Genomic DNA, 26074 nt, shown 5'->3' with positions numbered 1-26074 from the left:
CTGACTGACACAGACACACTTTCACACTCTTCACATACGCTGCTGCTATGTTCCCCTGCACATTGACTCGGTACTGGTACTCCTTCTTTATAGTCTCTACATTGACTCGGTACTGGTACCCCCTCTATATAGTCTCCACATTGACTCGGTACTGGTACTCCTTCTATATAGTCTCCACATTGACTCGGTACTGGTACTCCTTCTATATAGTCTCCACATTGACTCGGTACTGGTACTCCTTCTATATAGTCTCCACATTGACTCGGTACTGGTACTCCTTCTATATAGTCTCCACATTGACTCGGTACTGGTACTCCTTCTATATAATCTCCACATTGACTCGGTACTGGTACTCCTTCTATATAGTCTCCACATTGACTCGGTACTGGTACTCCTTCTATATAGTCTCCACATTGACTCGGTACTGGTACTCCTTCTATATAGTCTCCACATTGACTCGGTACTGGTACTCCTTCTATATAGTCTCCACGTTGACTCGGTACTGGTACACCTTTTGCATATAGCCCCGTTATTGTTTTTACTGTGTTACTTTCTTATTTTTTATTACGCAAATATTTTCCTTACCTTTTAGCTCTGCATTGTTTGGAACGGGCTCGTAAGTAAGCATTTCACTGTAAAGTCTAAAGCTGTTGTATTTGGCGCATGTGACCGCCCCCAAAAAATTCTGATTTGATTACAGTTACATTTTTTTTTTTTTTTAAGTAATCAGTTACTCCCCAACTCTGCATACATCATACACCATCACTGATCTGGAAAAGGCTTTGAGGGATTTACTGACAGAGCTCAAGAAAATGAACACAATGAACTTGATTCTTCTGAGCCATCAACAGAAGATAATGATCCACCAAATTGAGTTGTAAGATATCCTAGAAGAAATAGGCAGAACACTTTTATTAAGACATCCCTGACACAATGCAGCAGCTTTTCTGCATAAAACTGAGATACTCCTCATCACAATATGGTTAATTGAATATGGTTCAAGATGGTGAATTTACACACAAAGAGAGACAGTAAATATAGTGCTGTACATATGCACATTTGTAACACGTGTCATGCAGTACATCATAAGGTATTACAGCTGGAGTGGATCCAGATCTCAGGACGTGCTGAGATGGCTGAAATCTGTTCTCCCCCTCGCTGAGACTCACTAGTCTGGCTGCATCACTCACGTTATTAGTCAGTTATGCAGTGGGATGTGACCACAAGCAGCTGAGGCTGTCACACTTAGAAAAGTGTCCTCAGTTCGACAGCAGAGTTCCTCCCCAGTAAATTCCACAGAAATAGGTTACATTTCTTTGGTAATCACACCCAGTCTGCGTCTCAAATGGCACTCTATTCCCTATATAATGCCTTACTTTTGATCAGGGCCCATGGAGCTCTGGTTAAAAGTAGTGCACTATGCAGGGAATAGATTTGAGACACAGCCCAACTCATTTCTCATATGGGCCTTGACGTAGTACACCGACCACACCCTCTTAGAGCAATTGAAAAACCCAGAACGTCAAGGTCCCCATACTGTCAATCTCCCCATTTAACAAGCCTTGAGAATTCCTAACAAGGATCAGAGGTGTGGGGAAACAGAGAACAGGCGTAGTAGTGGGACCTAACCCAGCCTCTCTTCAACCCTTCTCAGCCCCTCAACCCCAAAGGCTGAGGTGGAACCTAACAATACTAGAAGTTGGGTTAGTCCCATTTCAAATGAGAAAATATGCCTGTTTTTTTGACAGTATCACAGTAGAGGAATGTAATATAGAAACCCAGCCACCTAAGCCATTTAGCCCCTCAAGCCCCCTGTGAAAATGTTGTTTTTTGGTATCATATTGAGCCAGATATGCATTGCATAAACACAGGAAATGACAGAGATTAAAACATCTGCAACTTTCAATACTGATCTTTGGGTTTTTAACCCTATAATTGCCCCTGCTAAAATAAACTACAGTTGGTTGTTTACTCCAAGGGTGCTTACACATCACAGCATGTAGGCAGTATGAACAGGGATTGTGTTTCATCTTGATTCAGTGGGAGGTATATTATCATACAGTATCTCATTATATATATGCCTAGTGATTGTGTTCATAAATGCCCATCCTCATAGGACTTGGTTTAACTCAACCATTTGCATCTCCAGAAAGCAACATGCAGGGAACTTACTGTAAGTTACCACATGTTTTCAATATTTGCATCAATTACTGTCTTTGCATTGGAAGCATTGTACACTATTATGGTAATATTCTATTCAGATGATTGACTTCTCCAAGCATAAATTATTTAAATATGATTTCTCTTGTTTATTTTTTTGTCTTCTCACTGTGCGTCACTTATAGTGAAGCATCACGTGGGAGTACAAAGCTTTGCCTAGTCTACCAGCCCCAGTAATGCATTATTCCCGAGTTGAAGGGACCGTCTCTATCCTTGAAGATGCTGCAGAAGAGTTTTATCTACAAGCTACCATTTCATGGAGGAATAGAAAGTGGACATGATAATACATCTTGGTTCTACTCCAAAAGGATTATTAAGTGGACAGTGTTTTCCCCCCAGATGTGAACACTTTTGCTAGCATGCTCTTCATAAGAAATGTTCTGCCAAAGCCAACTCTAAAGTTAGTAGGCTAAACTGAAAACATATTTGATTATATTCTGGACATGAAACTGAAGTTTATGAGCCGACTGTATGTGAATCACCGGGCATCAGTGACAACAAGTTGAGACGGTTAAAAGAAAAACAATAGTCATTCTCCGCGCGTCAGGCAGTTTGGAGCAGTTTATACAGCCGTGTGGCCAACAGTCCGGGTGCGCGTTTAGGAAATGGAGCGAAATAATGAAAGCTTGTTTCTTTGGAAGTGTATTATTTTTCGTGTCGGCATCCGATTATAAATGTAATGGGAATACAAACAGACATAACAAGTCAAACATGAGTGTTGAGAAACATGGCTTATGTTATATTTTCCTATGCGTAATGGACAAATAACATTAGCTATAGAGAAGCACCCTCGTTTACAGGTAAGTAACATTATTTTTTAGGAATAATGAATTGGCATAGATGGCCTCTTCTCCAATAAAGTAAAGATGATTTGCTTGGTTCTATTTCAACCTTCATTTAAAACCAACAGATGCTTTTCTCAATCGAATCCATAGACTGGATAGTATCATGGAGCAATTGCGCTCGTATCAAAGATCATTTATATCTTCTCATCACTTTGACTTCTCAACTTTAATCTTCTATCATACAACTGGCGAATTAAAAATTCCTTGTCATCGTTTTACCACAGCCTATTATTCATAGCTGTTTTAAACCATTTACTATTTATGCCATATTCGAGCTATAGGCGTTTTTTTATGAAAATGGGAAGATATCTGCAAATATTACATTGGTCTGGTGTTTTGAGATTTTACATATATCGCAGCATAGCCTGCACGCGCACATGTAGTTATGATTGATTATATTATTGTGTATTGAATTACTGTGCAAATTATTCCTTTTCCTGGAACCAGCGGTTCATCATTGTGGAGTTTTCTTGGCAACATACCTCTATACAACAGGATTTGTAATACATAACATGTTTCTTACAACAATAAGTGTAATGGGAGTTTACATAGGAAAGTAGGCTGCAGTGTAACGGTTGTTACATACTTAGGATATATCTGCTCTCTCTCGCTCTCGCGCTCGCTCTCTCTCCTCACTCTTAGAACAACCAAGTGTCACAAAATTCCATGGTATCCACTATTCACACATTATGCCCTGTGTCTGGAACAACCCCTCCCCCGACCACACCAATAATGCCCTGACCATGGTCCTCCTCCTTGTCTCATCTGCCATGGCTGCAGTCAAAAAATCCTTTGCCAAAATAGCAAGGGCATTTTTGATAATATGTTCATTTTTGTTATCTCAGGTTTGACACATTATTTCAATCTGGGAAGAAAACATGTTGTTCTCAGCATTGAACATAAATGTATATTCACTGACAGCACCAGTCTGTTTTTCATCTATTCAGTCTTATCTTTCACTGGTCCCTATGTCTTTTCATGTCCACTGATGTTAATCATTATGATAGCCTCACAGGGCATCATATTCTTATTTCATTTCCTGTTTGTGTTTTTCGAAAACAGAGCAAAGCCATGGCATTCAAGAAACGTTCTATGTTCTAAACACATTGTTAAAAATAAGAAACGAAAGTTGATAGGAACTGCACTCTCTTCTTTATTGCTACCATCCACCCCCTGCTCATCCTGGTATTTAATAGAGAACTTTAGATAAGCCAACACCGAAAGGCTACACCGCCGACACCTGCTCACAGACCTAATGCTGGGGGTGGGTACTGGGTATGGGGCTGCAGTCGGAGAAGCAGGTCATACAACTGTCATGCATTCGCCCAGGAGTCTCCTCTCCATCTGCAAGGGAATAATACCTTTTTCTAGATCCAAATATTATGACATCTAGTATTTTCACCATGCAATCGTGTGCCTTGACCTTAAGCTAATAAGGCAGTGGCTTGAGGTATGTACTTGGATATACAGTGCTGCTTGAAAGTATGTGAACCCTACAGGACTGGTCATTATTTTTGCTATAAAATATTAAAATAAACATAAAATAATTCCCAATTTGTAATAAAGACATTCCAAGTAAATGACAGAAACAAAAATATATATTTTCATTGTTTATGTCAAACGTTTTTTATAATCAATCCTCAGGTTGTTTTAACATACATAATCGATAATATTTCAACCGGACGGTAAACTATTCAATACTACAGAGAAAGAAAATGTCGAGCTACATCTCTCGCGCGCAGGAACTAATCAAAGGACACCTGACGCGTTTTGATAAATCTCGCTCATTTTTCAAAATAAAAGCTTGAAACTATGTCTAAAGCCTGTTCACAACCTGTGGAAGCCATTGGAACGGGAATCTGGTTGATACCCCTTTAAATGGAGGATAGGCAGGCAAAGGAACAGGGATTTTTCCAAATAAAAGGCACTTCCGGGTTGGATTTTCTCAGGTTTTCGCCTGCAAAATCAGTTCTGTTATACTCACAGACAATATATTGACAGTTTTGGAAACTTTAGAGTGTTTTCTATCCTACTCTGTCAATTATATGCATATTCTGGCATCCGGACCTGAGAAATAGGCAGCTTACAATGGGAACGTTCTTTTTAAACCAAAAGTGGTTTATTTAACAGAAACTCAGATTTGATGTGTGCAAAAATGTGAACCACTTCAGTCAATAGCTCGTGGCACTTCCATTAGCAGGAATAACTTGGAGTAAACATCTCCTATAGCCAGTAAACAGTCTCTGACATCTGTTTTGAGGGATTTTTGCCCACTCCTCCTTATAGAACTCAGCCAATTGAGTGAGGTTTGAGGGGTGTCTGGCATGAACTGCCCGCTTCAGGTCCTGCGACACCATCTCGATTGGATTTAGGTCAGGACTTTAACTTGGTCGATCCAAAACATACATTTTCTTTCTCCGGAGTCATTCTTTGGTAGATTTGCTTGAATGCTTTGGATCGTCGTCTTGCTGGAAGACCCATTTCCGGCCCAGCTTTAGCTCCTTGACTGATGGCCTGACGTTCTGTTCCAGAATCTCCTGGTAAACCTCAGAATTCATGGTTCCCTTAATGATGTGAAGTCATCCAGGTCCAGAGGAAAAGCAGCCCCAGATCTTGACATTCCCACCACCATGCTTGACTGTTGGGATAAGGTTATTTTGGTGGTAGGCAGTGTTGTGTTTTTGCCAAACATAGCGGTGTTGATTGACTAAAAAGGTCAATTTTGGACTCATCGGTCCAGAGAATGGACTTCCAGAAACCTTCAAATTTGTCCAGGTGGTCTTTGGCAAAGTTAAGATGGGCAGTTTGGTTATTTTTGACAGCAGAGGCACCTCCCTAGCAAGCCTCAGATGAATGGCATTTCTATTCAGTGTTCTTATTGTTGTTGAAGCATGCACAGTTACATGAAATGCAGCAAGGGAGGTCTGCAAATCTTATGTTTGGGTTGGCTTTTACGGGATTTATTATTGTTCTTGTGGCTCTTGGGGATATTTTGGAAGAGCGTCCACTTATAGGCCGAGTTGCTGTCATGTTAAATGCTCCCCATTTGTAAATTATTTGCCACACAGTGGACTGATGGAGCTCAATCTTTTTGAGATTATTTTATAGCCTTTCCCAGACTGATGTGTTCTCACTACCCTCATCCTGATATCTAATTTCCTCTCCGCATGGTGTGCTTTGCATTCACCTGGATGGGTAACACCAAACTGACCAGGTTTCTTATCTCCATTTATCAGAGTCCCGCCCAAACTCTTTCCTAATGAGCTCTCCTTTGATTGGTTCATTTGGTACACAATTATTTACCCACCTGATTCCACTTACCTACTTGATTTAACCAATGCAATTTGGGGTCCACTTGTTTTTGCACCTGCTCTAATACCTTTTTTTTCTATTTTTTTCTTCTACTACACGCATGACTTTGTCTACACACCAACATATGGTATTGGTAAATATAAACCTGTTATGTCAGATCAAAAAGACTGGTTCTGAATAAATGAAGATTTCATGGTTAAAACAAAAAAATCTGTAATTGAACAAGGGGTTCACATACTTTCAAGCAGCACTATATCTACAATGCCTATAGAAAGGTGATAAACCTGAACCTGATAAATCTCCTTGAAGTTTTTTTTCCACATTTTGCTGCCTTAAAATTTAATCTAAAAAGGAATTGAACTCAATTTTTCCTCCCTACAGATCTACACAACCTACTCCACATTTCAAAGTGAAAGAAAGTTATAGAACATTTTCCAAACACAAAATAACAGAAAGAATATCATAGATGGATAAGTCTCCACCCCCCTTAATTAACACTTGGTGGAAGCATTTTTGGCAGCCATTTAAGCTGTGAATCATTTTCATTAAGATACTTCCAACTTTGAACAACGCTTAGGCAATTTTATATCCATAGTTTTAGTCAAAATTGCTTAGGTTCATTGAAAGTTGTTGGGGATCATTGATGGATAGCGATATTTCAACCTTGTCTCTTTTTTTAAGCAGAATTTGTTTTTAAATCAGGACTGAGACTAGCCTTTCTGATGTGTCTAGATGGGGGTACCTAATAAACTGTCCGGTGAAGTATGTTGCCCTAAGAGTCGTGCAAAGTTAGTCGAGTTTTTATGAAAATGCTGTAATGGCTGCCAAAGGTACTTCAACCAAGTATTAACTCAGGCAGATGGAGACTTTATGATTATGATATTTCATCAATTATGATATTTCAGTTATTTATTCACTTTGAAAATGTGTGGATCTGTAGGAAAAACATCTAATTTATTTGCTTTTTAGATAAAAGATTTAAGGCAGCAAAATATAATTATATTATATTTTTTATTTATATAATATTTTAGACTTTTTGTAGACTGTCTATAGGCACTGAAATGCTATCCCTTTAGAGGAGAGGTCGACCGATTATGATTTTTCAACGCCGATACCGATACCGATTATTGGAGGGCCAAAAAAGCCGATACCGATTAATCGGCCGATTTTTAAAATGTATTTGTAATAATGACAATTACAACAATACTGAATGAACACTTTGTTTTAACTTAATATAATACATCAATAAAATCAATTTAGCCTCAATTTAGCCTCAAATAAATAATGAAACATGTTCAATTGTTTAAATAATGCAAAAACAAAGTGTTGAAGAAAGTAAAAGTGCAATATGTGCCATGTAAGAAAGCTAACGTTTAAGTTCCATGCTCAGAACATGAGAACATATGAAAGCTGGTGGTTCCTTTTAACATGAGTCTTCAATATTCCCAGGTAAGAAGTTTTAGGTTGTAGTTATTATAGGAATTATAGGACTATTTCTCTCTATACCATTTGTATTTCATATACCTTTGACTATTGGATGTTCTTATAGGCACTTTAGTATTGCCAGTGTAACAGTATAGCTTCCGTCCCTCTCCTCGCCCCTACCTGGGCTCGAACCAGGAACACATCGTCAACAGCCACCCTCGAAGCAGCGTTACCCATGCAGAGCAAGGGGAACAACTACTCCAAGTCTCAGAGCGAGTGATGTTTGAAACGCTATTAGCGCGCTAGCCATTTCACATCGGTTACACCAGCCTAATCTCGAGAGTTGATAGGCTTGAAGTCATAAACAGCTCAATGCTTGAAGCATTGCAAAGAGCTGCTGGCAAAACGCACGAAAGTGCTGTTTGAATGAATGCTTACGAGCCTGCTGGTGCCTACCATCGCTCAATCAGACTGCTCTATCAAATCATAGACTTAATTATAACATAATAACACACAAAATACCAGCATTTGGTCATTAAAATGGTCGAATCTGGAAACTATCATTTCGCACTCGTGGAGTGCAATGTAAGGCAGGTGGTTAGAGCTTTGGACTAGTAACCGGAAGGTTGCAAAAACGAATCCCCGAGCTGACAAGGTAAAAATCTGTCGTTCTGCCCTTGAACAAGGCCATCAGTGAAAATAAGAATGTGTTCTTAACTGACTTGCCTAGTTAAATAAAGATGTAAAAAATATATTTTAAATCAGCAAATAGGTGTCCAAAAATACAGATTACCGATTGTTATGAGAACTTGAAATCGGCCCTAATTAATCGGCCATTCCGATTAATCGGTTGACCTCTACTTTTGAGTGTTACATCTGCCCCTGCCACACCCTCTACTTCTCATCCTGTGTCTCCCTAACCTGCCGCCACTCCCCCAGTGCTCTCTCCCTCTCTCTCTGTGTGTGGGTGTACCTGATTGTGTGAGTGTAGACGGGTGTGCTGGAGTCAGAGCAGATCCCCACCAGCTGCAACCTGTTCCACAATCAAGACCTCTACAAATACTCAGCCCTGCCACTTCCACACTTCCAGATTGTAGCCTCTGCTCAGTCAGTCTGCAATTCAAGCCATTTGTTTGTTCCTGCATAGACCTTGTTACCCTCTGGTGCCTGTTTTCCCTAGCCTGATGCTGCTTTTCTCTCCGCTCTGTCCGCTCTGACTATGGTCGCCAGTCCCTTGTCTCATCAGTCTTGCTTCCCTGCCCTGGACCCCCGCTCTACTGCTTCCTTGGATTCCGCTCTGGACCTGCTTACCCTGCCCCTAAACCCCTCAGTTCCTGGTTCCCTGCGACCTGCCCGAGCTCCCCCTGGCCTGCACCCCATCTCACCCCTGCTTTTCATTAAATACCTTGGTTACCTTATCCCTGTCTCCTCGTCTGAGTCTGCACTTGGGTTTACCTGCTCCACCCTGCGTAACATAGAGCTATAGTTTGCTTCTGAGACATACTGTCTCTGTGTTGTGTGAGTATGGTGTGTAAACATGACAACTTGTCCACACTGCAGTACATTCTGTTAGTGCTGACAGAGATTATGTTAATGATTCACTCAACACACCTGTCGTTAAAGCACCATGTTACTACACCTCTCCTGCCTTCAGCCTGATTGTTGGAACTTTCAAGGTGTTTTATTGGATATTGAATGATATTGGATACCATATTGTTATTTTTGCTCTTTTGCACCCCATTATCTCTACTTGCACATCTATCACTCCAGTGTTAATGCAAAAATAATTATTTTGCCACTATGGCCTATTTATTGCCTTACCTACCTAATCTTACTACATTTGCACACACTGTATATAGATTTTTCTATTGTGTTATTGACTGTACGTTTGCTTATCCCATGTGTAACTCTGTCGCACTGCTTTGCTTTGTCTTGGCCAGGTTTCAGTTGAGAACAAGTTCTTATTTACAACTGGCCTACCTGGTTAACTAAAGGTGAAATAAATAAAATAAAAAATGAGACTACCCTTCTGAAAAATAACATATTTCTCTTAAGGTATGGTGCTCCATTGGCAAATGTTGAAATATAAAAGTGTATGGCAGTCAGACCACCCATGAATGTACTGTTGATTACTGACCAGTGCTGCTTGTGCGTGCTGGGGATGGATTTTACTGTAATAGTTAAAGACCACTTCTGAGTCATCTCCATTAAGACTGTCATTATCAATTCTACAGTCTTAAATTAAACATCTCTGCATAAGGACTGAGTAACAGCATCTTAGTTTTAAAACCCCTTTTATTATGAAATGAGATCCTCCTGAGAGCAAATCAATGTCTTCTCACTCAACTGCGTTTATTTTCAGCAAACTTAACATTTGTAAATATTTGGATGAACATAGGATTCAACTGAGACATAATCTGAACAAGTTCCACAGACATGTAACTAACATAAATGGAATAATGTGTCCCTGAACAAAGGGGGGGGGGGTCTAAATCAAAAGTAACAGTCAGTATCTGGTGTGGCCACTAGCTGCATTAGGTACTGCAGTGCATCGCCTCCTCATGGACTGCACCAGATTTGCCAGTTCTTGCTCTGAGATGTTACCCCACTCTTCCACCAAGGCACCTGCAAGTCCTTGGACGTTTCTGGGGGGAATGGCCCTAGCCCTCAACCTCCGATCCAACAGGTCCCAGACGTGCTCAATGGGATTGAGATCTGGGCTTTTCGCTGGCCATGGCAGAACACTGACATTCCTGTCTTGCAGGAAATCATGCACAGAACAAGCAGTATGGCTGGTGGCATTGTCATGCTGGAGGGTCATGAGCCTGCAGGAAGGGTACCACATGAGGGAGGAGGATGTCTTCCCTGTAACGCACAGCGTTGAGATTGCCTGCAATGATAACAAGCTCAGTCCGATGATGCTGTGATACACGGCCCCAGATCATGAAGGACCCTCCACCTCCAAATAGATCCCGCTCCAGAGTACAGGCCACGTAACGCTCATTCCTTCGATAAATGCGAATCCGACCATCACCCCTGGTGAGACAAAACCACAACACGGCAGTGAAGAGGACTTTTTGCCAATCCTGTCTGGTCCAGCGACGGTGGGTTTGTGCCCATAGTTAACGTTGTTGCCGGTGATGTCTGGTGAGAACCTGCCTTACAACAGGCCTACAAGCCCCCAGTCCAGCCTCTCTCAGCCTAGTGCGGACAGTCAGAGCACTGATGGAGGGATTGTGCGTTCCTGGTGTAACTCGGGTAGTTGTTGTTGCCATCCTGTACCTCTCCTGCAGGTGTGATGTTCGGATGTACCGATCCTGTGCAGGTGTTACACATTGTCTGCAACTGAGAGGACGATCAGCTGTCCGTCCTGTCTCCCTTTAGCGCTGTCTTAGGTGTCTCACAGTACGGACATTGCAATTTATTGCCCTGGCCACATCTGTAATACTCATGCCTCCTTGCAGCATGCCTAAGGCATATTCACGCAGATGAGCAGGGACCCTGGTCATCTTTCTTTTGATGTTTTTCAGAGTCAGTAGAACGGCCTCTTTAGTGTCCTAATTTTTCATAATTGTGACCATAATTGCCTACCGTCTGTAAGCTGTTAGTGTCTTAATGACCGTTCCACATGTGCATGTTCATTAATTGTTTATGGTTCATTGAACAAGCATGGTAAGTGGTGTTTAAACCCTTTACAATGAAGATCTGTGAAGTTATTTGGATTTTTACAAATTATCTTTGAAAGACCGGGTCCTGAAAAAGGGACGGTTCTTTTTTTGCTGAGTTTAGATGGCGTAAATGTTTGTATGAGGGGGTGAGTGAGAGCAGTGTGACAGAGACCCACACAGCTGGAACAGAAAAGGCAGTGCTGTATTACAGTTAACGCTGGAGTCTTCTGCTCACAAACATAATGCATTTAGCCATTTCTATCATCATTAGGCTTCCAAAAATATCCACCTTAGTTTTTAGAGAGGAAATACAAAGAGGAGAAACACCAGATTGCCAAATGAATTGTTTCCTATGAGCTGTGACTAGAACAAATATTAGAACATAATTGTCATCAGTCGTAATTACCAAAGCAAGCATGAGAGCAGTTAACTGCAGATGCTGGTCCCAGCTTGATGGAGCCACCCCAAGGTCAATGGTGCTCTGCTTCCCACTGTGGGATTACCAGGAAGACAGTGCCAGCAACCCAGCAATCAGAGAACAGACATCCGTAAACATACCAGATGCCTCTCACTCCCCCTCTCTGTTTGTTTGTCTTTACAGGGCCATAGACAGCTGTAGTGATGATTTCAGCTGGGGGAGTGATCACAGGCCATCTTGCTGCGCTGAAGAGGCAGGACTCTGCCCGCTCCCAGCACCACCTGCCCATCCAGTCCCCAGCCCCAGGAGAGATCCAGGAGAAGAGGAAGGCCAAGCGTAAAACCCGGGCCGATGTGGTGGTGGTCAGGGGGAAAATCCGCCTCTACTCTGCCTCTGGGTTCTTCCTCATCCTGGGTGTGTTGATCCTGATGGTGGGCGTTGCTATGGCCGTGCTGGGCTACTGGCCACACACAGAGCCCCTTGTAGCGGCCAACACCAAGCTATCCACCAACGACACCAGGGTGACCCGAGAGCAGGGCGGTAAGCTGATCCAGTTTTTTGAGCAGCACCTGCACTCTGAGAAGATGAAGATGCTGGGGCCGTTCACCATGGGTATTGGTATCTTCATCTTCATCTGTGCCAACGCAATCCTGCACGAAAACAGGGACCGGGAGACCAAGGTGATCCACATGAGAGACATGTACTCCACCGTCATCGACATCCACAGCCTGCGGATCAAAGAGCACAAGTACGTGAATGGGGCCTACTCAGGCCCCTATGGGGAGCATGAGGTCAGAACCTATGAGAACCAGTGTGCCTCTAAGCTAGCTGCTAACACCCTGCTAGGGTTCCCCGGTGTGGGGAACGACGTGAGGGTGTCACGCAGGACCGGCTCTATGGAGGACGAGGAGGGTCTTCTCAACGAGGCCAAGGGGGGGCATGGCCTTGTGCCTTCATTCTGCAGAGAGCGCTCTGGCTCCATCTTTGGCTTGCAGCATGAAGGCAGTCGCCATGAGAAGAGCAACTTCCCCAAGAGATGCCAGACCAGGTCCATCGTCTCATCCTCCATCAGCGCTTTTACCCTGCCTGTCATTAAGCTCAACAACTGTGTGATCGACGAGCCTGACATGGACAACATTACAGAGGACCTGGAGCACATGAGGGTTAGGTCCAGACCCCCCTCTATGCAGTCCCTTTCCCTGGCTGTGCCTGTCCCGGCAGACATCGCCCAAGCCTACAAACCTCCTGGTGTCATGCTCCTCAGGAGCAATTCGGCCACAGAGTCCCACACCGTGTCCTCTCGTAGCTCTCTGTCCCCAGGTTCTGCCAGTGGGAGCTACCTGTCCCCCAGGGCGGCCCGGAAGGACTTTGGCTCCAACAACTCCCTCCACATGCTGTCTTCTCACTCCAAGTCTCTGGACCTGGATCGAAGGCCCACCACCCTGACAGTGAAGCCAGAGCAGAGGAAACATCCCAGCTGGCCCCGGCTGGACCGCAGCAACAGTAAAGGCTACATGAAGCTGGAGAACAAGGAGGATCCTATGGACAGACTGCAGCTGCCCCAGGTAGCAGTCAAAAGGGATTACACCAAGAAAGAGAAACTGCTCATGATCTCCAGGTCTCACAATAACCTCAGCTTTGAACATGATGAGCAGTTCATGAGCAACACTATGAAACGAGGGAGCTCGGAGACCAGGTTTTAAACTCTTATAAAGCCTGGTCCCAGATGTTTGTACTGTCTTGCAAAAATGACCATAAAGATGTAGGATCTTAATTTGAGCCAGTTAGCTACGGCAGGAAATATTCTTGCAGTACCAGGAAATGTGCATTATAATTAATTAACATTTTTTGTAGGGGTTGATACATTTTTCAGTAGGGCAAATCAAGTCTGACATTTTAAAGTGGACATTGCTAACTTTAGAAGCCTTTTTAAACATTGAATATACTACAGGTTTGCATTTCCTGCTAGGCAGAAAAATTCTCAGCAACAGAGTGATCAAATTAAGATTCGACATCTGTAGGTGTTGGCAAGACAGCACAAAACGATCTGAGACCAGACTATAAATGGTCCGCTACTTGGACCTAATTCTAACAATGGTGTTTCTTTGTGTGACACGATCATTCTGCAATACGAATCACAATTCAAGCTGTTCACTGTCAGTGTTGAATAGTTCATTGTAAGTGTGATTACATTTACATTACATTTAAGTCATTTAGCAGACGCTCTTATCCAGAGCGACTTACAAATTGGTGCATTCACCTTATGACATCCAGTGGAACAGCAACATGTTTTGGGATGACGCGCTCAGGTAGTCCGTCTGTTTGCAATGAGTCTAAAGAAAGTGGGGCTGTGTCACACACGGTGAGATTATTGCAGCACAAATAAATTTGTACAAAATGTTGAAATTAGCTTCAAGGTGAACTTGAAAATACAGAAATCAATACGACTAAAATGTGGTTTGTTTTTCTCGTCTTTGCATTGTTGCAACAGGCAGTTTTGTTTGTTTAAACTGGTCAGTGTATGTACCAGAGTTGGCTAGATATTTTGCTATGGAGCTTTTAATAATGTAATGTTCTCTACAAACACTGCTATTTTTTTAAGAAAATAGTTAACCTGTAAATGTACAGCCGACCCATTTCTCAGAATAAAATGAAGCTTTTCAGGGAGTAACATTTGTCTTTTATGATAGCCTATACTTTTTCTCGCAAGCCTTATGAAAATCCGCTATGTATTCACAGAAAGGTATGTCACCTGGCCTTAGAACATGCATTTTAAACACAAACATAATTGCACAGAGTCTGTGTCGAACAGTACAGAGTATCTCAGTTCCCGTCTGTAATTCTGATGTTCATTTCGTCCATTGAATTCTCAAGGTGAATGAACTGAGAAATTCTTCAAATATGTTCCTTCTCAACCCACAAACTTTGAGTCTGTTGAGAAGGGAAACCATCCTGTCTTTATCAAGGGAGTGAATAGCATTCCCATATTGAACAAGAGGTGCTCTGGGAGTACCAAGTTGGCAGCTGCCAGAAGAGAGAGGGGACTCATAAGAGGGTTCCATCTGGAGGGGAAGTCAACCAAGACATATGTGACTTCCAGGAAGCATGATATTTAAACAAGGATTGCATATTGTCAACATGAACAGCAGAAACTGTGCTATATGAATGGTCAGGATCTGAAAAATATTTTTTATGTTCTCTATTCTCTGAAATGAATTAAGACTAGCTGTCGCCATTGGCGTCAGATACTAGAGATCCTAATCAAATAAATATATTATTTATCTCAGTGGATTTGGAAAGACATTGGATACCATTTGATCATGTTCTTTCTTTTATGAGAATTTATTTTGTTCAGCTTACTGCCCTTTTTGTGTAGCTATAAAAGGTAGTCCTGTTTTTTTTTAAACAAGTCCAATTAGTCTCTCATTGTCTTCAACAATACAGCCTCTGCCTTGTCGATTTGGTCCGTTATTGTTATGCTCTCTGAGCATGGGTAGGTTATTCAGAAAGTTTCATCTTCCCACAAACCACTTGCAAACAATAAGGTAGTATCATATGGATGAAGCACTGACTAATCAATCCTCTGATATTCTTAAGTAGTAAATATTCATACTTGCAAAGTAATAAAGATTAGCTTTTGTTTTGATTTAGTCTATTTTTATAGAAGTTCCTTGCCTACAGTATATAGGCTACAGTCCACACAGCTCCGGCTTGGATCCTCATCCTAAACAGAAAAAAATTACAGATAAAGTTGGAGATAGTTTTGTATTTGACAAGGAAGATAAAGTTTGACTGAGGCCATCTTTGGAGTTAGTATAAAAGTAAAAAACATTGTGGCTTAAACAACAAAACAATTAAAAATGTATTTGTCACATTCATCGTAACAACAGCTTACTTATGGGCCCTTCCCAACAATGCAGACATTTTGTTTTATTGTAGTAAAAATGTAAAAATAATAACGAATAAATAGAAAAATAATAACACAAGGAACAAATCAAATCACATTTTATTTGTCACATGCGCCGAATACAATAGGTGTAGACCTTACAGTGAAATGCTTACTTACAAGCCCTTAACCAACAATGCAGTTTTAATTTTTTTTTAAATAAAAAAATAAAAGTAACAAATAATTAGAGCAGCAGTAAAATAACAATAGCGAGGCTATATACAGGGGGTACCGGTACAGAGTCAATGTGCGTGGGCACTGGTTAGCCAAGGTAATTGAGGTACATGTAGGTAGAGTTATTAAAGTAACTTATGCATATAGATAATAAGAGTTGCAGCAGTGAAAGGGGGGGGGGGGGGGCAATGCAAATAGTCTTAAGAGCCATTTGATTAGATATTCAGTAGTCTTATGGCTTGGGGGTAGAAACTGTTTAGAAGCCTCTTGGACCTAGACCTGGTGCTCCGGTTTCGCTTGCCGTGCGATAGCAGAGAGAACAGTATATGAATAGGGTGGCTGGAGTCTTTGACAATTTTTAGGTCCTTCCTCTGACACCGCCTGGTATAGATCTCCTGGATGGCAGGAAGCTTGCCACGGTAAGATGTACTGGGCCATGCGCACAACCCTCTGTAGTGCCTTGCGGTTGGAGGCCGAGTAGTTACCATACCAGGCGGTGATGCTACCTGTCAGGATGCTCTCGAGTAATGATAACTGTGCTATATAAAACTGAAATATCACATTTAGATAAGTATTCAGACCCTTTATTCAGTACTTTGTTGATGCACCGTTGTCAGCGAATACAGCCTCGAGTCTTCTTGGGTATGAATCTACAAGCTTGGCAAACCTGTATTTGGGGAGTTTCTCCCATTCTTCTCTGCAGAATCTTTGTCAGGTTGGATGGGGAGCGTCGCTGCACAGCTATTTTCAGGTCTCTACAGAGATGTTCGATTGGGTTCAAGTCTGGCCTCCGGCTGGGCCACTCAAGGACATTCAGAGACTTGCCCCAAAGCCACTCCTGTGTTGTCTTGGCTGTGTGGTTAGGGTCGTTGTCCTGTTGGAAGGTCCTGAGCACTCTGGAATAGATTTTCCTCAAGGATCTCTCTGTACTTTGCTCCGTTCATCCTTCCCTTGATCCTGACTAGTCTCCCAGACCCTGCCGCTGAAAAACATCCCCACAGCATGATGCTGCCACCACCATGCTTCACCGTAGGGATGGTATCGGCCAGGTGATGAGCGGTGCCTGGTTTCCCCAAGACGTGACACTTGGCATTCAGGCTATAGTCTTGGTTTCATCAGACCAGAGAATCTTGTTTCTCATGGTCTGAGAGTCCTTAGGTGCCTTTTGGCAAACTCCAAGCGGGCTGTCGTGCCTTTAACTGAAGAGTGGCTTCCATCTGGCCACTCTACCACAACGGCCTGATTGATGGAGTGCTGCAGAGATGGTTGTTCATCTGGAAGGTTCTCCCATCTCCACAGAGGAACTCTGGAGCTCTGTCAGAGTGATCATTGGGTTCTTGGTCACCTCCCTGACCAAGGCCCTTCTCCCCCGATTGCTTAGTTTAGCCGGGTGGCCAGCTCTAGAACAGTCTAGGTGGTTCTAAACTTCTTCCATTTAAGAATGATGGAGGCCACTGTGTTCAATTTTAGGAAAAAGCTGTAACGTAACAAAACGTGGAAAAGTCAAATACTGAATCCTTTCTGAATGCACTGTAGGTAGGGATAAAGTGACTAGGCAACAGGATATACAGTAAATAGTAAGAGCAGAGTATGTGATGAGTCAAAACAAATTAGTGCAAGAAGGGTCAATGCAGATATTCCATGTACAGTTGAAGTCGGAAGTTTACATACACCTTAGCCAAATACGTTTAAACTCAGTTTTTCACAATTCCTGACATTTAATCCGAGTAATAATTCCCCGTCTTAGGTCAGTTAGTTTATTTTAAGAAATGTGAAATGTCAGAATAATAGTAGAGAGAATTATTTATTTCAGCTTTTATTTCTTTCATCACATTCCCAGTGGGTCAGAAGTTTACATACATTCAATTAGTATTTGGTAGCATTGCCTTTAAATTGTTTAACTTGGATCAAACGTTTCAGGTAGCCTTCCACAAGCTTCACACAATAAGTTGGGGGAATTTTGGCCCATTCATCCTGACAGCTGGTGTAACTGAGTCAGGTTTGTAGGCCTCCTTGCTCGCACATGCTTTTTCAGTTCTGCACACATTTTCTATGGGATTGAGGTCAGGGCTTTGTGATGGCCACTCCAATACATTGACTTTGTTGTCCTTAAGCCATTATGCCACAACTTTGGAAGTATGCTTGGGGTCATTGTCCATTTGGAAGAACCATTTGCAACCAAGCTTTAACTTCCTGACTGATGTCTTGAGATGTTGCTTCAATATATCCAAATTATTTTCCGACCTCATGATGCCATCTATTTTGTGAAGTGCACCAGTCCCTCCTGAAGCAAAGCACCCCCACAATATGATGCTGCCACCCCTGTGCTTCACGGTTGAGATGGTGTTCTTCGGCTTGCAAGCATCCCCCTTTTTCCTCCAAACATAACGATGGTCATTATGGCCAAACAGTTCTATTTTTGTTTCATCAGACCAGAGGACATTTCTCCAAAAAGTACGATCTTCGTCCCCATGTGCACTTGCAAACCGTAGTCTGGCTTTTTCATGGCGATTTTGGTACAGTGGCTTCTTCCATGCTGAGCGGCCTTTCAGGTTGTCGATATAGGACTCGTTTTACTGTGGATATAGATACTTTTGTACCTGTTTCCTCCAGCATCTTCACAAGGTCATTTTCTGTTGTTCTGGGATTGATTAGCACTTTTCGCACCAAAGTACGTTTAGCTCTAGGAGACAGAACACCATTCCTTCCTGAGCGGTATGACAGCTGCGCGGTTCCATGGTGTTTATAGTTGCGTACAGATGAACGTTGTACCTTCAGACATTTGGAAATTGCTCCCAAGGATGAACCAGACTTGTGGAGGTCTACAAGTTTTTTTCTGAGGTCTTGGCTGATTTCTTTTGATTTTCCCATGATGTTAAGCAAAGAGGCACTGAGTTTGAAGGTAGGCCTTGAAATACATCCACAAGTACACCTCCAATTGACTCAAATGATGTCAGACTTCTAAAGCCATGACATCATTTTCTGGAATTTTTCAAGCTGTTTAAAGGCACAGTCAACTTAGACTTCTGACCCACTGGAATTGTGGGTAAGTGAAATAATCTGTCTGTAAACAATTGTTGGAAAAATTACTTGTTGCATGCACAAAGAAGATGTCCTAACCGACTTGCCAAAACTATAGTGTGTTAACAAGAAATTTATGGAGTGTTTGAAAAACAAGTTTTAATGACTCCAACCTAAGTGTATGTAAACTTCCGACTTCAACTGTATGTACAGTCAGTGTGGGGACAACATTGTTGATGCACTTATTATTAAAGCCGGTGACTGATGTGGTGAACTCCTCAATGTCATTGGATGAATCCCGAAACATGTTCCAGTCTGTGCTAGTGAAACAGTCTTGCAGCTTAGCATCCATTTCATCGCACCACTTCCATATTGAGATTATCACTGTTACTTTCTGTTTGAGTTTTGGCTTGTAAGCAGGAATCAGGAGGATAGAGTTGTGGTCAGATTTGCCAAATGGAGGGCGAGGGAGAGCTTTGTATGCGTCTCTGTGTGTGGAGTACAAGTGATCCAAAGTTTTTTTCACCTCTAGTTACACAGGTGACATGCTGGTAGAAATTAGGTTAAACGGATTTCAGTTTTCCTGCATTAAAGTCACCGGCCCCTAGGAGCACCACCTCTGGGTGAGCATTTCTTGTTGCTTATGGCCCTTACAGCTCGTTGAGTGCGGTCATAGTGCCAGCATCGGTTTGTGGTGCTAAATAGACCGCTATGAAAAATATAGATAAACTCTCTTAGCAAATAGTGTGGTCTACAGCTTATCATGAGGTATTCTAACTCAAGCAAGCAGAACCTTGAGACTTCCTCAATATTAGACATCACTCACCAGCTGTTGCTAGCAAAGAAACACACCCACCCTCTGAGCTTCCCGATGCAGCTGTTCTGTCCTGTCGATGTATAGAAAAACCAGCTAGATTTATATTTACCATGTCTTTGTTCAGCCAAGACTTGGAAAAACATAGGATATTACGGTCCATTCAGATTACGTTGTTACGATAGTCTCGAATGGAGCTCATCCAGTTTTTTCTCCAGTGATTGCACGTTCGCCAATAGAATGGAGGGTAAAAGTGATTTATCCACTCTCCGACATAGTCTCCACTATATAGCGCAGTCTCCTCCTTCGAGTGTCGGGGACTTGCGCCTGGTCCAGGATAATCAATATGTCTTTCGCCTCCGACTCATTGAAGTAGAAGTCCTCATCCAAATGGAGGTTAGTGATAGCTGTTCTGATGTCCAAAAGGTTTTTTACTCATAGGAAACGATGGTGGAAACATTATGTTAAGATCATCGCCCAAAAATACACAAAATAGCCCAATTGGTCAGGAGCCCATAAAACAGCCGTCATTTCAATCAACAAACCCAAAAATGTATTTTATCATACATTTTACATCAATAGACAAAAACTACTTTTAAATTCTAATTGAATAAGTCTCTGTGTTTCTTCTGCCTCATTGCTAGATCATCCCACTGGTGCTCCTTGGGTACCGATGGATAATTTCCTTGGTGGAGCAGGGCTGGGTTAATTGTTAAGAGCCTTGGGGTTTAGACCTCACTCACCAGGGGAATGGGAGGTTTGGGTTAGACCTGGGCCTTCCGGATGCTATTCTAGCTGCTATTCTAGCTCATTAGGGGCATCAATCTCCATCATAGTTTAGGGAGGGGTCCAGAACCCCCTCTTACTGCCATGGCAACAAAGGTACCCTCAGTATTTGACACCGACTGCAGCTAGGCAGATGCTACATTTGACAAATGAGAGCTGCAAAGACTCATGGGTCAAAACATGAAACATGATGAGATTTCTTAAAATAACATATTTGTTGTACTTTCATTTATACAGTAAGACACTGACTTGCAATGAGGATGTCACCTCTGTTCAGTTATACATTAAATGTCAAATTTCGATATAAACCGTTACTTACCCAAACTATTGAGAAGCTAAGGCTGTACTTACTAATTGGCTGACCTTCCGGGACCTTCAGCACCTTGTTATTGTCTTTCATGAACTGCTATTGGGAACTTCACCATTATGCTGCATCCAAAGTCACAGAGGCATCCCGCTCTTATTAGTGATGTCTCTACTTAGTCACATGGCCTATTATTCCTTATCCTCATTATGCAGGAGGCATGTTGGTAAATCAGTGTGACCAGAGTGGTGTACTACAAATCTAGATAGAGGTGTTTTTGGTCAACTTGTTGTTCAATTTGGGATAACTGGTGACATGAAATGGCTCACCTTTTAGCCAGGTACATTTCTATGGCAACAAATTCTTCAGAACTAACCTGCTCTGGGCTAACTTCACTTATCTTGAATGAAGTGTTCGAGCAATGAGTTCAGGTTAAGGACCAATCAAATTAGATTCCTTCTCTCTCGCAAATAGTGCATCATCCTCCCTTCATTCTCTGGACCATATTTGAGGAACACAACTGGCAAATTATTTTATTGTTCAAATGTTCTTGTGTGTTAAAAATAGCAATATTCAAATCACACAACACATGTAGTAATGACAGGATGCGTTTGAAACTTCACACGCACTAAAACTTTGTATCACTTCATAAAAGTAATTGTATTGGTAGGAGTAGGAGTAGGGGGAAAATTGAGTTGTGCATTGATAAGCACACCAAAGAAACAATTTGCGTAAGAAAGGTGGCACTTGTAATATCCCATTTTGCATTTTTTTTTCTTTCATTTAGATTTTGGCAAAAATGTAAATGTGGCACTGACTTGCCCATGGATTGATGTTTCGGCATTGTCTCAATGAATAGTTTGGCGTTCGACTATCCTTGTTCAACATGAACGCGCAGTTACAAGCACGCCTCGAGTAAGCGACGGGTGCATGATCAATATCTACCTTTGTAACATGGATGAAGCCTGAGCTAGAATGTGAAGCTAACTGAAGCTGGCTAATTTCATAAAAACCTGAGTACGTCTAGCTAGATCTGTCCAGTCCTGTCCACACTGAGCTCATGGTGTTGGGTCATAGTCTCGGAAACCCAGACCTTGCAGCAACGGCATAAAAGGGGAGAAAAAAAATCCTTCAGACAGATACTCTAACTCTCCCAACAGATCAAGAGCTAGGGTAGGTCCTGCTTTACATTCTAAACCAATCTCTGCCCACTTCTGCAGTGACATAGTTTGACCCATCCTCCTGCCCCATTCTAAAGGCACCTCTAAGTTCAGAGGTCAAGTCGTGTTTTAGGAAAATGTCTTAACGCATGCTCGATCGAGCCAAGAGAATTATCATTATTATAGGCAAAGTAATATTTCATACTGCTTTTAAATACTGTATTGATTGAGAAAAGGTCTGTAAGAGCACAGTTTGACAACATAATGGTCTTCAGGGAGGCTTGAGTGACTACTTTGTCAGTGGCCACTGATGTGTTCATATTGTTATGCATGAGTGTAACGGATGTGAAATGGCTAGCTAGTTAGCGGGTACGCGCTACTAGCATTTCGGTCAGTTGTGTCGCTCGCTCTGAGGCATGGAGGTAGTGTTGTCCCTTGCTCTGCAAGGGCTGCGGCCTTTGTGGAGCGATGGGTAACGACGCTTCGTGGGTGACTGTTGTTGATGTGTGCAGAGGGTCCCTAGTTCGCGCCCGGGTCGGGGCGAGGGGACGGTCTAAAGTTATACTGTTACATTGATGCTGTTGACCCCGATTACTGGTCGCTGCGGAGAAGGAGGAGGTTGAAAGGGGGGTGAGTGTAATGGATGTGAAATGGCTAGCTAGTTAGCGGGTACGCGCTACTAGCGTTTCGGTCAGTTGCGTCGCTTGCTCTGAGGCCTGGAGGTAGTGTTGTCCCTTGCTCTGCAAGGGCCGCGGCCTTTGTGACGCGATGGGTAATGATGCTTCGTGGGCGACCGTTGTTGATGTGTGCAGAAGGTCCCTGGTTTGCGCCCGTGTTGGGGCGAGGGGACGTTTTAAAAGTTATACTGTTACATGAGCACGGTAACAATGACAATCAATAATGGGCCTGAGGGCACACACAGTGTGTTGTGAATTCTGTAATGAATGTATTGTAATGTTTTTAAAATTGTATAACTGCCTTAACTTTGCCGGACCCCAGGAAGAGTAGCTGCAGCCTTGGCAGCAGCTAATGGGGATCCATAATAAATACAAATAAGAAATAACTTGTGAACTGTCAAATTTAAAGCCAAGTATGTGATGTCACTTCTATCTAAGGATGTGAAGGCATGGTATAAAGGATGTGCCACCATGCACTTTATGAAACTGTTGCAGAGTGAGTGGGTTACATGAATGATTCAGAGATCTTCCAGCATGTATTGTTCACAGCAACAAAAGGTATGTAGACATCTCTGTTTATATTCCCTATCTTCAATCCCCGTCAGCTTTTTTGACCTAATGGGTACATACGTTTGTTCTGGAAATAGCTTCTCTCTGTTACCTTCTTTTTGCTTTATTGTACATAGTCTATGCTTTCTGCAACTTAAAAAATCAAGTCCGTAATGTTGGTGTAAAACAATGTACTATTTCTGGACCTGTCTGGCTTCGTAATAGTTTGGTTCTCATGTCGTCTTTTAAATCAGGATAAAATGCAGACGCAGTTAAAGTAGAAATAGTAGGCTACATTAGAAACAGTTAGATAATGTCTTAGGCATTTCCTTTTCTTTCCTCTGATTCAAAGAATGCATGTGATTTACCTGGATGGAATAATAGACATGTTATTGAGCCTTATTTGGAATGCAACAAAACTTTTGTCCTATAAAATTTAAATAAGTATTTGGTATGTGCTAAAAAGTTTGAAATATTTATTTGTGTAACATTTGCCACATACAGTGGCAGTTGTCAAGTGATAGTTTGAAAGGTTCAAAAGTTTGGTTGTAAGGTCAGGGCCCATGTCAGTAAAGTTACATTCTCTACAGTATGGAATACATAAATAGTAATCTGGTACAATATATATATATATCTGTAGGAGGGAAATTAATGCATAGTGTGTCTGCCGTCACCAATGTCAGTATGGGAATGAGAGATTTATCTTAATCCTGAATATCCTCTGAGCAGTCCATTAAAGGGTAGAGCGCAGCACCTTCCTAGCCTTCTGGGAAATGAAGGCATTGTGATCACTGGTAAAGAGGGGGCGTGTAGGTTGTGTCTGAAACTGTGAAGCTGAATCAATCCCTCACTAAGGTCTGAGCAGCACACAGTCAACCCCCTCACATACCACTGTTTGCACAGTGTGTGATGTGAGGTGGGATGGTAACATTGTCTACAACACTATGAGTGTGATGCTCACTTGTTTAACTGGAATATCATTATATCTAAGGTTCCTAAAGCTTCCCATTGCCTCATTCACCCACCTTCCTCTCCCCTGTAACTATTCTCCAGGTCGTTGCTGAAATTAGAATTTCCTCAGTCAACTTAGCTGGTAAAATAAGGGTAAAAAAAATTGTAAATTGATGTTTTCCAAAATTGTATAATTACTCCTGTCTAAATAAAATCATTCAAAATATTTTAGAAGAGAGCTTGACTTAGCCACTTTAAAAAAAATAGCTGTGGATTGTTTCAAATCACAAGTGCAGAGGCCTATGCCGATTACATCTTGGGTATCCAGAAATTTGGGCAGCACACGTGGCAATAGGCCTAGCTGAGTATAGAGTTGCAGCAAACGCTATGTAACACAGGAGGTCCCGTTTTATTTTTTTAACTATAGAAATCAACTGATTCGTTCTGGAGCCGGCCATGACAGTATGTTTGGATTTATACAGTAAGTGAATTAGAGTTAGATAGTGTTTGTTGTTCATTCAATTGGAAAGACTTCATGGCCAGCTACTCATGCTCCACACACTTTTTAATGACATGCAGACACTTCCGAGAGAGAATATGGGGAGAAATGGATGGCTAAAAAAATGTGGATTTTGCAGTATTAAAGAGACACTTTAAGGAGCATGTCTATTGGCAGAACAATTTTCGCCGGCATTCTGTACCTAGTCATTCTTCAAAGGATACTTTTAGAACAGCCACAGTTAACGGGGCCTGTGAAAAGTGGTCCTATACCAGCCTCAGCCCTTCATATGAATATATGACATTTGCTGAGGCCTGCTGCATTGTTTGGCTATCAAGTAAAGAATCATGTAGACTGAGAGAGTTCAAGCTGAGGCACATTCCTTCCTTCAATATCCTGCCAGTACTGCACTGACATCATCTGCCCACACATCTGACAACAGGGGACCCATGCTCTGACTCCCCTCCGCCAATCCCTCTTAATCAGCCAATTAAATTATTCCTGCTTGAAGGGAACACCAGAAGGGCAGCCAGAGCATCTCTCTCCAGCTACACGCCCCTCATCCTACTCCTCCTCCATCCCTAGCTCTAATCACCCCACGCTGTCATTCCATTCATCTTCCTCATTAAAGAAATAGGCCTTACTGTGCACGTCAATGCGGAGCGTTGCAGAGATCCTATTGGTTAACCTCATTCCCTCTTGTACAAGCAAAGACTGCTATTTAACATCTATTTTATGCGATTTGAGAAGGTGGCTAAAACAAGGTGGATTAGGCTAAACAAGAATGGCTGCAATGTACAGCAAAGGCTTTTCTAGTCACCTTTAATTGTCTGAGAAAGACATGTACATTTTAAAGTGTCTGGTGATGATAGATATATTTGTGAAACTATTTGTGAACATTTAGAGAGAAAGGCCTGACAGCTCTCATGGTAACTGTTCCATTGCTGTCACTGATTGCAATAATGTGTCCACTTTGCCAGCAGTGTTATCCCTCCTGTAAGTGGTGCTTGTTATACACTCTAAATTCAATGTCAAATATCTGAATTACTCAGGTCCCTCTTATTAATAATAGTGCATAATAAACTCCTTATTTATCCCCTAAAATACTAATTTCACCTATTTACTTACAGCTAAGTCATCAACACGTTCATAGAGGAGAGCTTGAGAAAATAAAGCAAGCTTTTTAATAACCATATAATAAATTGGCTTCTACAATCCATTTAAATGTACAGTACCAGTCAAAAGTTTGGACACACCTACTCATTCAAGGGTTTTTCTTTATTTTGACTATTTTCTACATTGTTG

The 26074-nt window shown here is 42.0% G+C and overlaps 1 protein-coding gene across 1 annotated transcript; it reads left to right on the top strand.

Annotated features, from left to right (window-relative positions):
* The first annotated feature begins 2387 nt into the window (after positions 1 to 2387).
* LOC129817524 (transmembrane protein 200A-like) lies at positions 2388 to 25834 on the top strand. Its single transcript, XM_055872869.1, has 2 exons — positions 2388 to 3020; positions 12072 to 25834. The coding sequence occupies exon 2, from the start codon at positions 12092 to 12094 to the stop codon at positions 13589 to 13591; it is 1500 nt and encodes a 499-aa protein (XP_055728844.1). The 5' UTR covers positions 2388 to 3020; positions 12072 to 12091; the 3' UTR covers positions 13592 to 25834.
* The last annotated feature ends 240 nt before the right edge of the window (positions 25835 to 26074 follow it).

Source organism: Salvelinus fontinalis, chromosome 20 (assembly GCF_029448725.1).
Source record: "Salvelinus fontinalis isolate EN_2023a chromosome 20, ASM2944872v1, whole genome shotgun sequence".
Lineage (NCBI taxonomy): Eukaryota > Metazoa > Chordata > Actinopteri > Salmoniformes > Salmonidae > Salvelinus > Salvelinus fontinalis.
Note: the sequence above shows the minus strand (reverse complement) of the source record. Positions and strands in the feature narration are given on the sequence as shown.